Source organism: Plutella xylostella, chromosome 26, assembly GCF_932276165.1.
Source record: "Plutella xylostella chromosome 26, ilPluXylo3.1, whole genome shotgun sequence".
Lineage (NCBI taxonomy): Eukaryota > Metazoa > Arthropoda > Insecta > Lepidoptera > Plutellidae > Plutella > Plutella xylostella.
The window spans coordinates 5603613-5618506 of record NC_064006.1 but is presented as its reverse complement, the minus strand read 5'-3'; the positions used below and the strand labels follow the sequence as shown (position 1 = coordinate 5618506).

Genomic DNA, 14894 nt, shown 5'->3' with positions numbered 1-14894 from the left:
AGCTGTTCCCGCGACCTTCGCTTCGCCTTAAAAAGTTTTCCCGTGGGCATACCGCGATAAAAAGTATGTTCTTTCTCAGGGTCTAGACTATCTGTATACCAAATTTCATTAAAATCCGTTCAGTAGTTTTGGCGTGAAAGAGTAACAGACAGACAGACAGACATTAGTCAGGATTAGGATTTTACAGTATAATTTTACGCAATGATCGCAATCGAGAAATAAAAGATACGTCTTTTCAACACTTCATGTATTTATTTAGATGCTCCTACATACTTTTATAGTACCTAACACTAGTCCAACATTTCTAGACGTTATTGTCGATTTAGTTTACATAATCAATTGACAGCTTTATCTTATGAGTCTTATGGCTTATACACATACAAGTCATTTCCCTTTACACGTATTCTATACATTATTTGGAATATTACCATAAGTTTAGTTTCGTGACCTTCTAAACATGTTTTTTATGTAAATTATAAAACAATAATTTTACCCTGGAATGTTGTTTGTTCACTTGATTATTCAAACTTATAACTCTTTGGATTTTAGCTTAGGAAAATATATCAAGAAAACATTTGTGTATAGATTATAAAAAAGCCACAACTCAACATAATGAGGTAAGTAACCTATACAAATACAGTCCAAAAAAATATTAAATAACGTACTTACTTGATTTTAAAAATTTCAAGTAATGAACAAAATAATTCGATGGAATATAACAATAACAATAAAAACTTAAACAATATGGAATGTCAACGATAATAAATACGTAACCACAATAGTACCTTCATTATAAATGCATAAAAATATATAACCATTAAATTAGTTAGAGCAGTATTATAGTTATAGTGCTTTGCACAATATTTGGAAGGGCAATAACGTTATTTAGGTATACCATTGTGTACCAGCCTAATATAATGAAATACATAATTATAATGAAAGAGATTCAGAACTCTTATACAATTAATATTTAAAATGGCAGTGTCTTCCAAGCTCTTAGCTTTGCCGCTCAACACTACAGGACAAGCATCCAGCGATAATCAAATTAGACGCCATTATTATTATTATCATTTTCTAAACATATTAATATCAATTAACAGGCATGCTGACTTGAACTCAATATCTGCATTGGATTAGCAACACAAGCACTCTCATACGTTATATTTTCCACAATCAAGGGAACAATAGCATAGAATTAAGTAAAGACGGCGCTACTAGCGATATGAGATAAAAGCTTCCCTCTGATTGGTTGTTGACATGCAATTTTAATAATCCAACTCTCTGATTGGCTAGCTTGTATTATGCATTTACCGCTTTGGTTTACGCATTGTAAGAAAATGTTATAAAACGACCTAAAGGAAGATTTTTGTGCCAAAATTCTCCTTAAAAGTAATGAGGTTCGGTAAAATTGATATTTAATTGACCCGAGTCAGAAGTATTCGCAAGCTACGCCTGAATATGGCCGCGTCATTTATAACCCCTTGTTGAAGTAAACTTCCTTTATAGGTTCTTTGCCTTCCATTTTCTTCACTTTCTCCTGAAACAAAAGTATTATTTGTTAAAATCGTATACATAACTAGCTGTTCCCGCGAGTTTCGCTTCGCCTTGAAAAAAAATTCCGTGGGAATACCGCGATAAAAAGTAGCCTATATTCTTTCTCAGGGTCTAGACTATCTGTATACCAAATTTAATTCAAATCCGTCGGGTAGTTTTGGCGTGAAAGAGTAACAGACAGACACAGTTACTTTCGCATTTATAATATTAGTTAGGAATAGTTAGGAATGTTAGGATTATGCATTAGAACTTTCATAACTTTATGAGTCATTGGTTGGTAATTATAGGCAGGACGGGGCGCTCTTAATTTTGAGACGTGTATTTTCAGACGTGACTTACCTTAGAACGCACTTAATTTTGAGACGTGACAAAATACGTACTTACCGCTCTTGAGACGGCATGAGCGCGAGATAAATCTCTTTTTGCGTGCTTTCGTGTGCGTCCTGCGTCCCGTGCTACCTATGCTTAGGTATCTATGACTCGTATTGTGTGGTACCTATATTATATAGAAACTCACCTGTAAATCAGCCTCCAACCAGTCCACGCCAATGGCCGCTTTCTGCGTAAACAACGCACATCCCAGCGGGGTCTCTATAGTCACACACAGGCCCACTATCAGCATCTGCAGGCGAGGGTTGGGCGAGGTAGTTGACGCAAGACGCGACAAAAGAACGCACTTGCTTTTGAGACGTGACAAAAGAACGCAATTGGTTTTGAGACGTGACAAAACGACGCACTCACTTTGGCTTTTGAGACGGCTCGAGAGCGAGATAAATCTCTTTTGCGTGCCTTCGTACGCGTCTTATACTTATCTATGACTCGTATCGTGTCGTATATTATAAAGTAACTAACCTGTAAATCAGCCTCCAACCAATCCACGCCAATGGCCGCTTTCTGCGTAAACAGTGCACAGCCCAGCGGCGTCGCTATAGTGACACACAGGCCCACTATCAGCATCTGTAGCGGCATCTCCAGGCGAGGGTTGCGGCAGAATACTCCTCGTTGCGCCAGGTTGTTGATTAGCATCGGGGTCAGGGCTGCGGAGGGGGTACATGGAGGGTTGTCAAAAATGTGTGAAAAGGTTGAATGCTTTGCATTAGGATTTTTTGCATTGCATTCGGTTTTTTGCATTGCATTCGGAATTTTTACATAACATTCGGAATTTTTACATAACATTTAACTATGGTAGGCATCTGGAAAAACGGGCTGAGTCAAAAATTGGATCACGTAAGTCTTGAATGGAAATACGAGAAAAGCTAAATAATCTAATCTAATTACCTATATGAAATCTATCGTAACTGTAACTAAAAACTATTGTTACATACCTAGGTGATCTCATCTACAAATAACAAAAAACGTGTTAAATATACTTATCGAAGCGATAGTTATGGAGGCAAACTCATTCATTGGTAGTTTCTCTATTTTCAGACTGGCAGATGTTTTAAATTTTCTTACCATCTGTAACAATTGATTGATGTTTCTCTACGAGATAAGATTCAAGACTAACAATGATAGGTGTACTTATCTAAACTTATAGCAAGAGTTTATCGTGGGCTATTTCCACTAATCCCGTTTTTCCAGACCCAACGGAAGGCTGAAAGACATCAGCGGTCTGAACCACCTCTTCCTTTCGTCCTACCATAGCGTGATGTGATACTTTCATAACATCTTGTATAACCAGCATACCTAGCATGGGGCTAAGACGCATCAAACAAGACGTGATAACCCTCTTCGCTTTCGCTCTAATCACGCGATCTCGAAATCCGCTTTCTTAGCCAGATTTATTAATCACGTCTTGTCACACTTGTCTTGCGTCCCATGCTAGGCACGCCGTCTCTATACTCACTCATCCCGGGCACGGCCATCAGTATGCGCGACACGCACACGGCGGCGATGCCGGCGGCGGCGGCGCGGCGCGACTCGCCGACGTGCTCGCCGCTCGCCGTGTAGATGGCTGTGCCGTTTGATAGCTCGCTGGAATGGAGTAAGCAATATAGATTAATTAGATACTAGCTTTTCCTGCAAGCTTCATGTCGCCTATAAAAAAAAGGATAAAAAGTAAAGTAGCCTTTGCGTTAAACTAGGCTTACAGCTGAGCCTCCTTTCATGCAATAAGAAAAGGAGGCTCCCCGAGTGACGTAAGTACCAACTCTACCTAGTTAGATACTTCTGGTGCACTCTGGGCAGTCAGCGACTGACAACAACTGATCGGACTGGCTAATCCTTTCACCGCGGTGACGAACCCTGGTTCAGCTCTAGACACGCTAAGAAGAAGATAGTTCGCACTACTTCACACCGTGTAAGCATAGAAAAAAATGTCTATGGTGTAATGGTGGAGAAAAAGTAAAAGCTAATTACAGATGGCGCCTTAAGTGACTGTACCTAAGGGTGCTTGCATAGAGAATCGGGTTCCCTGTATCTACCTGTACCGGTAACCTGATTATGCGAAAGCGCTCACTCACGGAGCATTTCCCGGATTTTTAAATGTCATGAGCGCTTTCGCATAATCAGGTTACCGGTACAGGTAGATACAGGGAACCCGATTCTCTATGTAAGCACCCCTATTCCCCAGTTCTAATTGGTTGGTTCAGTCTTTTCAATTTAGTTCCATTTTTTCTCCCCAATAAACCTGAAAGGCACACTCGATTGTGCTTTTCTTCCTCATTATAGATAATAATGTAGTTAGACACTCACGCGCTCCTCATCATGGGTATGTTGATGAGGTTGGCGCCCGCCACCGCCGCGAACGGCACCAGCCGCGCGTACAGCGGCTTCATTGTCTGTAAACATAGAAAACACAATAAGTATATATTATATACAGGATGTTGCAATTTGCTTCTCCATAGTAAAAAATCACGTGATCATCAAAGTATCTATGGAGAAGCAAGGCCCTTTGAGTCATCCCCTTTGGGCTCAGTATAAGTACCTACAACTTTCGCAACATTTTCTGTTTACGAGCTTTTCCCGCGAGCTTAGGTTCTCTATAATTAAAAGGTTTTCCCGTGAGAATTTCGCGATAAAAAGCAGCCTATATAAATCCAGCGTGTTAGCTTACAAAAAATGGCAAAATTTCCTCAAATTATAACAAATTGCAACCGTATCCTAAGACAGGGAGTCGATATGGCTGGACGAAGAGGGCCATGGACAGAGTGATATGCTCCTTGACAGGCCTATGTTGTCCAGCAGTGGATGACTACGGGCTGATGATGATGATGAAACTGTCTGTAAGATCGACAAGGGTTTAAGTTTTCATAATAACGTGTGGAATACATTCCTACGTAGTGGAAACCTATTGATTATTTTAATACATACGATTGATTGTATTGTAAACTTTGCGTAAGAACATGATGTAATTATTGACAAGATAATTTTGTTGACTGTTTTCATTCATCTGCATTGAGAGATCACGTTCTCCTGACCCAAGAATAATGTCAGTAAATAATTTACTTGTTCACACATCGCACCCATAGTTAATCCCAATACACTATGTACTTAGGCTTAGGTACTTATGTCATATGTGTTTATTAGTCAAATAGCCAGTACCTAGGTCGTCTTAAAATATTTGTAGATATAACCGTGGAAATATTATTTTTCCAATCCCGCGGGATTTTACCATTGCAACCACCATAGACCAGGTATCTGATAGTGGTTAGAATGTAAAAGACCGAGGATAGTACCCTAGCTCTCTTCAAGACATTCTCTAAACAGTTTTGGATAATTAATCAGTAGGTTACCTACTGTATGAAACCACACCTCCGTAGTGACGTCGCGTTACGTCACATGAAAAACAAGCCTCACATGATAATAATAATATGATAAGGATCATTAGCACCTTGTCTAAACCGGTAACTACCTAGTATACCTACATCTAAATCTGGGATGTGACGTAAACGTGTTTGGTTAGATTACATCTTATTTACGAAACTCATTATCAAAATTTAAAAAAAACCTAAGTATTCGTGGAAAGGTTGCAATTGATATGCAAAATGTCATGTCATCGTCTTCATCATCAGCCAAAAATCTTCCACCGCTGGACAAAAGTTTCTCCAAAAGCTAAAACTCTGTTCTCTGTCATCTCAGCATTGCCCGGCTATCTATCTAAAGGCCTCGTAGGTCCAGCGGGCTGGACTGGAAGGCGTCCCACTCGTTTGCCTGTTCGTGAAATTAACTAGAGAACACCGTCATCCCCTATGGGTATTGGGTATCCTAGTACGGGTAGCAGTAAGCAGATGTAACTGGCAAGCAAATTTATATGCTTTTAATTTTTTTAAAGATCCGCGACCTTTGAAAATGAATTGATGAAATGTATACCTACCTACCTAGAACCTATTAAGTATTTCATTTGTTATTATAAACTAACAATAATATTTTAATTAATAATAACGTAAGTACACTAATTTAATTTAACACGTAACCTTAGGTATTGTTAATACTCATTTGTTACGCATCAACAGAACACAGCAAACATAGTTCCATTTGGACATAATAAGTTAGCTGACTCACCCCTGCACGGCTCACCGGCCACAGGCAAAATTTGTTATCACACAAAGTAGGCAAATAAATGTTATTCTGATTCTGCTTTAAAATTTTTTTAGGCTCTCTCTTAAATATGTCCCCTACATCTACGTAAATCCATGATTTGTAAAGCTTATTGTATGAGAGCAGTGTCTAAGTATGAGACGCATTAGTCCAAGATATTACCTTAACTTTACTATTCAAGTATAGAGCGGTCCCCAACGCCCCGCCGCAAGCCGCGACGTATGATGCGAGCAGACGTCTGAAAACAACGTATAGATACAGTTATGCTATTGTTTAAACAGATGTTTGTTGAACAATCACCATGACATTGAAGACTTTTCTTTATTAAATAGTTAAAACATTAGGTACGTACGAGTATACATAACGCATTGTAGTTAGGTACTACACTGCAGACTTTTCCTCGATTAGTTTTTTTTCCCGGACAAGTCCCTTGCAGTAAAATAGGGAATCGAACCCGGATCCCTTACTCGCCATCACAAACAACCTGTCGTGATCTTTCGTCTTCAACATTAACTTCCGTATCACTCTTTTCGGAGCAAGTAGATTGTTTGTTTTTGTTTTTAAAACATTTATTTCTCTAAAACTTATTCTATTACAAGAAATAGAAATATTCTGCCAAACTGTTATAACAGTTTAGTGGCAGACCATGCTCTCATACTTAAATATATGTAGGTATTAAAAGTATACTTATGAGGCCCATGGATTTATGCGGCTCATATAAACGCACAATATGAGACCTTAAATCGCCGGAGCGTATTCTTACGGAACACCTTACAGTAAGACTGTATAGATACTCACGTCTTGGATATAGGCTGGCTGCCGGAGCGGTTGGTGTAGTTGACGCCGGCGTTGAAGGTCTGGTTCACCCACTGCCAGAATATCGTCTGCGGGGTCGTCTTGTAGAACGTTATCATGCCTGCCGACAAACCAGGGATTCTAAATAAATGGAGTTCAATAGATCCCTTGGAGATCGCACGGTCAAGTTAGTGATGCAGTTTTTTCTCTCATCATACTTAGCAACCAAATAAACTTTCACACATTGCGGATATTTGTATGTGAAGTTGGATTCGACAATGAGAACTTAGTGCCCTCATAGTGACCGGTGGGGTTAGTTAATGAGTTCTCGAGTGGAGACTATGAACAGCAGGCAAGCGTAGCCGCGCCTTCTGGCCCGTTGGACAGACGATCTTAGATGTAGAGAGGCAGGCGGTATTATCTTGGCTGAGGAGGGTATGGATACAGATTTGTGGCGCTCCTTGAGGCCTACGTCCAGTTATTCGGAACATTATGGATGGATGAAGATAATAATGGCGAATCTTGGTCTAACTATCCAGGTGAACAAAGCGTACTAAATTGCTTGGAAAGGCTGCTTTTTTGGTGAGCTCTTAGATCACAATTGCTTTCACATTACGAGTAGCATCTCCGTAAACGCACAGGTCTAAGGTTCCAGTTTCCAGTCAAGAGGTGGGCTGTAACTTAGCTAGGGTAACAAAGAATAGTTAACTACCAACTGCAGCTTACCTCATTCTCCTTCATCCTAAGAGTGTGTTTTAGAGTTGGGATAAACAATACAGCGATTGAGGCGGACTTACATCCAGTAATAAGAGTGTTCATAGGCGCCTGCGCGGACATCCGGCAGATGGCGAACATCTTCTCCCCCGTGTCCGGGTGGAAGGCGCTGTCGTACAGGTACTTCATGCGCCAGAGCCTCTCCTCGTCGTAGCCTTCCGGCATCACCTTCGTTTTCCTGGTGGATTTAAAAGTGGGATTTAAGGCTTTGTCAAACAGAAAGCGTTATATACTCTAGCGCGCGTCGGAGCGCAAACCTGACGCCGCGCTATGACGCTAAGATGTGTTGTACTACTATGATAAAATACCCTCAAACAGCTAGCAGTACCTACTAGCTTCCTGTAGTTCAGAAGCTTTCTGATTGACGAAGCCTTTAAGGCTAAAGAAATGCGATTGATATTTGCGAAGATAGATTACTAAGCATTAAAGTCTTCTTCATTATGTTTAGTTCTAATGTCAATTGTTTCGACACCGCATGCTTTGAATAGATTGTTATTACTTTATCAAAGCCTACTAACAACATTGTATTATTTAACATGCCAGTAGCAGTAGGTAGGTACTTACTACTGAAAGTAGGAAGGCATTTTCCACAGAAGATATCAATGAGTATTGTGGGGATTCTCGCTAGTAACAAGTCGTTCAGACAACATGCGAGATATGCATATCTAATCAAAGATCGTCTAATATCGTAGATATTTATGGTTTCCTTTATTAGGTATCTTGAAGATCGTTCTTGTGATAGGTAGGATTCTATTTCAACAATCACAAACTGCCACTCATGCATGAAATTTCAAACCAGTAGGTACACCCGTTTTAGAGCTACAACTTGTAGCCTACAAGTGTGATTTAGTTTTAGTAAAACTCTGTACAGCCTCTTCCTAAAGATATAGCCACAAAACACTGAAACAGGGTGAAATTTCATCAATGGACGACCCGAAGGCACATATCAAGCACCCGTCGTGAAAACTATGGAAATCGAAAAACCCCGAGTCGCTCACTGACAAAACCTCACCCTGTTTCCCCCTTAACTTACTGGTACGTGTGCACGATCCTCCTCGCCTCCTCTAACTGATCATTGCTGACGAACAGGTTGAGCGGGTTGGTGAGCTTGAAGAAGTGCTTCGCTCGTCCGATGTAGTTTTCCTGACTGTATTGCGGCTGGGACAGGTCTAGGGGCGGCGGGGGCTGCTCGGGGCGCGCGGGGGGCGCGGCGGGCGGCGGGGGCTGCTCGGGGCGCGCGGGGGGCGCGGCGGGCGGCGCGGGGTCGTCCGATGACATTGTGGTGCTGAGGAGTAATGAGATTGTTAGAGGTGTCCACCAACCCGCACTAGGCCAGTGTGGTGGACTAGGCCTAAAACCCTCCCTTCATTGGAAGGAAACCCCGTATACGATAACTTTAGAAAAAGGAACTAAAGATCCGAGATCCGAGGCGATATAGGTTCAGACATTTATTCTAATTTACCTATCTTCTAGGTGCACTTGCCTGTTGGTTTATAAGTTCTATCACACACAGACACTACAACAGCACCACAATTCGTGGCTACGTTCCACTATTGGACACTGCTGGTATTGAACTGCGACTACTCATGAAAATATAGAACAAGACGTAGTAGGTACCTACTTAACTAATGAGTCTAATGACAAACAATATCATTGAACTTAAGAACTCAGTTCTTAGATAATATTTATATCGTAATGAGAGTAAACTATGGTCCTTATCAATGTTTATATCTGAGTTTAGGCATCTCAAGGTCTCGAGAGGAGCATTTGCTTGATAACAATGAATGTAGATACCAAGGTAGGTAGGTACCTACCTATAAGTACTTACATCATCACAACCCATCACGTCCCTGCTTCAGGGGCAAGGGTTTCAATGTAGGGGTTTAGGGTCCTACTCCACCACCCTGATCTAGTGTGGGTTGGTGGGCAAACACTTACAGTAGTTAGTTATATGTATAATATTCTAATTATGTAAGTATAATTTCACCGTCTAGTTGTCTACGTCAGTTACTTAGCTTTTAATATAGGGAAATGCGTAGATACACGTGCGTTCCTAATTCGCCGTAGTAAAATATTCAAATTTTCTAAACTACGGAGTATCAAAGTTCATGCTTACCTATTCTGGAATGGTAATAACTTATTCATGAAGAATATTTTTTTTGTTTTAAATATAAGTATAAGTACCTACGTAAGACATAACTTTTCTAAATAATTTTACATAACGTAAACAATTAGCCGTTGTTGGGTGGTTTAAGGTGCATGCACCCAGCAAAGATCGAACCCGACCAAGGTCAAAAAATATAGTTAGGTTCTCAATTTTTTTTTACTTTATCCTTACAATAAATAGATTGTTATCTACTACTACTACTACTCTACATTACATTTAAGTAATTTAGTTTCATAGGTATTAATCTATAACTACCTACCTCTAGTTCTCTATCACACCTAACTTACTATTCGAATTTAACTTAATATAAGTAACACCTACCTATTAGTACCTATTGTATAGATATTAAATTCATATTAACTACCATGGGCGTACCCAGGTAGGGGCAGGGGGGGGCAGCTGCCCCCCCCCCTAGAAGATAAAATAAACTTAAATTTTCCGGCCAAGTGGGAATTAAAAACGTGTTACCTACTCTGCGCAAAATGAAGACAAGTGTTGGAAAAACATAAAATAATAATTTAAAAAATTAAAAAACCGACTTCAAAAAACCACTAAAATGTAAGAAATAATTTAAGGTTTACACAAGTTCTACTCGTATGTGAGAGTACGAGACGTTGTTGAGGAGTTCCCCTGACTGCCTTCCGTTTCCATCATCAGATCAGCTCAAGGTCACAATCATATTTTTTTGTTATAAGAACTATATTTACGTTCTTAATTTCATTAGAATCGGTTAATATGTGCCCAAAATGGAAATTCATACCCTGTTTTTACCCCTTTACCCAGCCTTGGGGGTGAGGTAAAATTCTGAAAAAAAATGGGACCACCAGGGAGCTCCACCCAATACAAAAAAAAAAGAATTTTCAAAATCGGTTCATAAACGGCGGGGTAATCGGTGAACATACATAAAAAATATATATATAAAAAAAAGATCCCGACGAATTGAGAACCTCCTCCTTTTTTTGAAGTCGGTTAAAAATATATTTAATTTTCAAAAAAAACGGGAAGATATCACCGCCACCTTCAAGAAAGATCAATTTACTGAGCTAACCAGTCGGTTTTAGTCATAGAACGGATTTAAATTACCTGCGTTTGTGTGATATGCATCTAATAAGACAGTAATTTCTATGCGTAGCTTTTCTAGAAAAAGAAATATTTCAATAGTTTCCCGGGTTCACCAGGTTTTTAGACAGAGTTGCATGATCGGTCCCGTAAGAACATTGGTTTGTTACAAAAGAGTTTTTATATAAAATTATTGATAATTTTCTTGACTTTAATTCTAAAATAACTTATTCAACATGTTTACTTACTGCCAGTTTCTATAACTCTATCTATCCATAACTGGTAGTTACTTTCATACGATTTTGACATAATCAAAAGTAACAATCTGTCAAAATCGTATGAAAGTAACTACCAGTTAAGGATAGATAGAGTTATAGAAATTGGGAGTAAGTATTTTCGAAGGTTTTTGCAAGTATATAAATACGATAAAATTAACATTTAAAATAAACGGTAATAATACCCTCAATGATAGAAGCAGTTGATGGTATTACCGCCACCCCGTGACGATTGCTACCTGAGCTGCGGCGCTCCGTTAGGTGTGTTTTAAACTTTCGATAATTCTTGACTGCCTCGACGTACAGATACCTACGGTTTTGGTATCATTGTTTAGCTTATTTCAAATAGTTTTAAATTAATACATAAAAATATCATCGAAGGGGGCTATTTTCAAAGTAAATGTAAATTTTTAAATAATTTTTTTTGCGCCAATAAATTAGATTAGGTGCTTTTAACTTATTTTATGTACCTTTTTAGCAGTTGTGGATATTTTTATTGGATACAAATGGCTATTTGCCGATGAAATCATTTTATTTCATGTCCGTAAGGCGTTTAATTAAATCTCGAGATATGATTTGTTATGAAAACTAAGTACCTATCTAAAACTTTAAAATGGCCGCCATTTCTAGAATATTTAGATTTGACCCCACACATGGGGGTTTTTTCATCGATGAAATTACTCGTAGAATCCACCCTTAAAGTTTGTTGGGTCCGAAAAACAACACACTGTATAATCGTATACAAAAATATTATATTTAATGCTTCGACCATTTACAACCCTAGACGGACTCATCTCATACATCGCCTACATTGTAAACAGGCCAATATTTTATTACTTTTTTGCGTGACTGTACTGTCATTCCCTCCTGTCATGTCATAGAGTGCATGTAAAAATGTGGCAACGTAAGTAAATTGTTACTAAGTTGGTAGAAAATGGAAACACTATAATAATGTGGTACTTATTTGTTGTACTTATGTGTTATGTTTATGTGGAACAAATAAATGATTTATCGATCTATCTAATGTGGTGATATTTTTTAAGGAAATTTCAATTAGTTAAAATACGTTTCCAGTAGTCCTCTCCGCGGCTTTTTCTAATTATTTCTATCCATTTGCTTCGTAAAATAGGATCATTCGGTATCCTGATAATACATGTATATTAGAATTTAAGCTGTTAGTGATAAAATTACCTTTTGTACCTATAATAAATTATGTTAGATTTAGTTGTGTAAATGTTTACGTTTTCTCTAATACAATTTCGCCTCACCGGAAACTATCACGGATATTTTAACAGATGATCTAGGTACTTATTCAGTTGACAAAAGAATACCAAAACTTTTTTGGTTTTCGTAAATTGCAAAACCAACAACCATAGAAATGCAGAAAAAAATATATTTTAATAAATGCGTAGGATTTGCAAATTCCATCCATTATTGAAGGCGATATAGAATAGAATAAATAATAAATAAATATGTGGGGACATCTCACACACGGCCATCCGACCCCAAGCTAGGCAGAACCTGTGTTATGGGTGTCGAACAGCTGATATATCTTACACAAATACATAGATAAATACATACTAAATATAAATATCAACACCCAAGACCCGAGCACAAATATATCTGCCATTAAATAAATACCTGCCCCAGCCGGGAATCGAACCCGGGACCTTGGGCTTAGCAGTCAGGGTCACTAACCACTACACTACACCAGTCGCCGAATAGAATAGAATACTATTTATTTTGGACCATTAAAGAAAATTTATATAAAATGAATTCAAGGTAAGTACCTAATTCCAATTTTAAGAATCCAATCACGAAACAATTTATGGTATACTTTTCATGTCGACCGGCTGTCGACAGGACATTCAAGCGGTTCATAAATTATCATCACTTTTTGGTATTTATTTTCAAGAAAAAACTAGCAACACTGACGAAAATTATATCAATATTTACTTTATTAAATTATTTATATTAATACATTATTTACAGATAGTAGGTGACCTTGTATGGCGTTTTTAGTCGACCTTTGTAGTTTCTGCACACTTTTAAAGCACATACACGCATTTTAAAAGGACAAAACTGAAATTAATGCTAACTGTCAAATATGTGTAGCACCGGCGATGACACAATAGACACTGCTAGAGCGAAATTTGTAGCGGGGCAGTAGTGCCCCAGTTTATGTATGGCAGCAATTGCTTCTTCTATGGGGAATCTAGGGTTGTATATAATCAAAGATTTAATGATCAACCAAAACCCTTTCTTTTCGATCTTCAAAGTCAAAAATGGCTTAAAGATGGCGGTAATACCTGCATTTACGTTAAAATTAAATATTGTACAATATTCGTTATAGTAGGTATAGGTTAGCTACGCACTACAAGTAAATTTTCATGATTTTTGGTTACAATCGACCGACCATCATCTCGAAATAGGTATGAGCTGCCCCCCCCTAGCTGAAATCCTGGGTACGCCCTTGTTAACTACTTAATTTATCAACAAAACAGTGTGATATTGGTGACCTCTTAAACCTCTTATCTCGTTCAATTCAATGATGAAACTATCAATGACACTCTGGCTGTAGTTTTCAGCAAAATATGGATAAAATTGGATATGGAAAAATATCAATTAACTACAATTGCAATTGGATGTAAAAGTACCTTAGTAGTAAGATATTTTTTTGATGCCCCATCATTTATCATCAGCTTTCTATCAACCACTGTTGGGTTTAGGTCTCTTTATCAATGCCTAGGTAAGGCAAACTTTATGTGTGCCTGTGCTGCTCTAATCTAATTACTTAAGAATTAATAACTGAATGAAATGTAAATGTCCACCGCATTTATTTTTACATACCATACCATACACATACCATACATACCATACACATACCTACTGAATAGGTATTTAAGATATACAGCTTATCTCAATAAAATAGTTACTTACATGATTCGAAAGAACCCAGGGGAATGATTTTCAGGATGGTTCCCCTACCCAATGGAGAAATATTAGGTATATCTGCCTTCCCTCTGAAGAACAGGCCTACCTAAAGGCCCACGTAGGTATTTTATGTGTGAAATGAGGATGTGCAATCGATAATTCCCACAATGTAATTTTCTAAAAGACTAAAAGCATCATCTTTACCTATAAATTTTTCAGCATTATTCATAAGTGGGTTTATAGGCTATATTTAACACAGACCCGATTAAAATAAGAATAAGTTATTATGGAGATGCGTATTGATGATGATGTATTGTATATTTTATGAGAATATCTTCACGAGAAATACAGAATTATTGTTAATTTGGAAACATAAAATACGGCTTACCTTTTAAATTGATCAACAATAACTTAATAAGCTATTAGCTTGATATGTTCAAGGTTTATTGATATAAGATTATTTAAGAACACTCAAATATAGACACGGGTTATTAGTTTCATTTTTATCACAAATTTTTAGTAATGGAAAATGGGTTGACTTGAAGAGAGTTCAAATGTTGCGCGCAAAGTGACGGAAAATCAATATTCGACTGTCGCGGCGGCGCTAGTGTCGTCGTGGTCTATGGTCGTCGTCGCTATCCTATCATAGTACAACTACACAAAAATTTAGCTCTTAATACCTGTATTTTATTTATAACTTCCCAAAAGAATTTTGTCGTTTCGTTAGCCAAACAAACATCTCAAACAATATCTTTGATCGCAACCAAAATCATTAAATTCGACTTTGACACTGTACT

The 14894-nt window shown here is 38.1% G+C and overlaps 1 protein-coding gene across 1 annotated transcript; it reads right to left on the bottom strand.

Annotated features, from left to right (window-relative positions):
• Window positions 1-232: 232 nt before the first annotated feature.
• On the bottom strand, window positions 233-14686 carry LOC105392683 (sideroflexin-1-3). The gene is made up of 9 exons (XM_038111557.2): window positions 14486-14686; window positions 8696-8947; window positions 7686-7840; window positions 6892-7009; window positions 6256-6331; window positions 4249-4334; window positions 3401-3528; window positions 2407-2591; window positions 233-1537 (listed from the first exon to the last, which is right to left on the bottom strand). The coding sequence occupies exons 2-9, from the start codon at window positions 8938-8940 to the stop codon at window positions 1472-1474; spliced, it is 1059 nt and encodes a 352-aa protein (XP_037967485.2). The 5' UTR covers window positions 8941-8947; window positions 14486-14686; the 3' UTR covers window positions 233-1471.
• Between the last annotated feature and the right edge of the window lie 208 nt (window positions 14687-14894).

Coding starts and splice junctions, on each gene's coding strand:
- LOC105392683 (XM_038111557.2), bottom strand. CDS start 8,940: ATGTCATCGGACGACCCCGCGCCGCCCGCCGCGCCCCCCGCGCGCCCC. Junction 7,841..8,695: donor AGGATCGTGCACACGTACCA/GTAAGTTAAGGG, acceptor TAAATCCACCAG/GAAAACGAAGGTGATGCCGG. Junction 4,335..6,255: donor ACTTGAATAGTAAAGTTAAG/GTAATATCTTGG, acceptor CTATGTTTACAG/ACAATGAAGCCGCTGTACGC.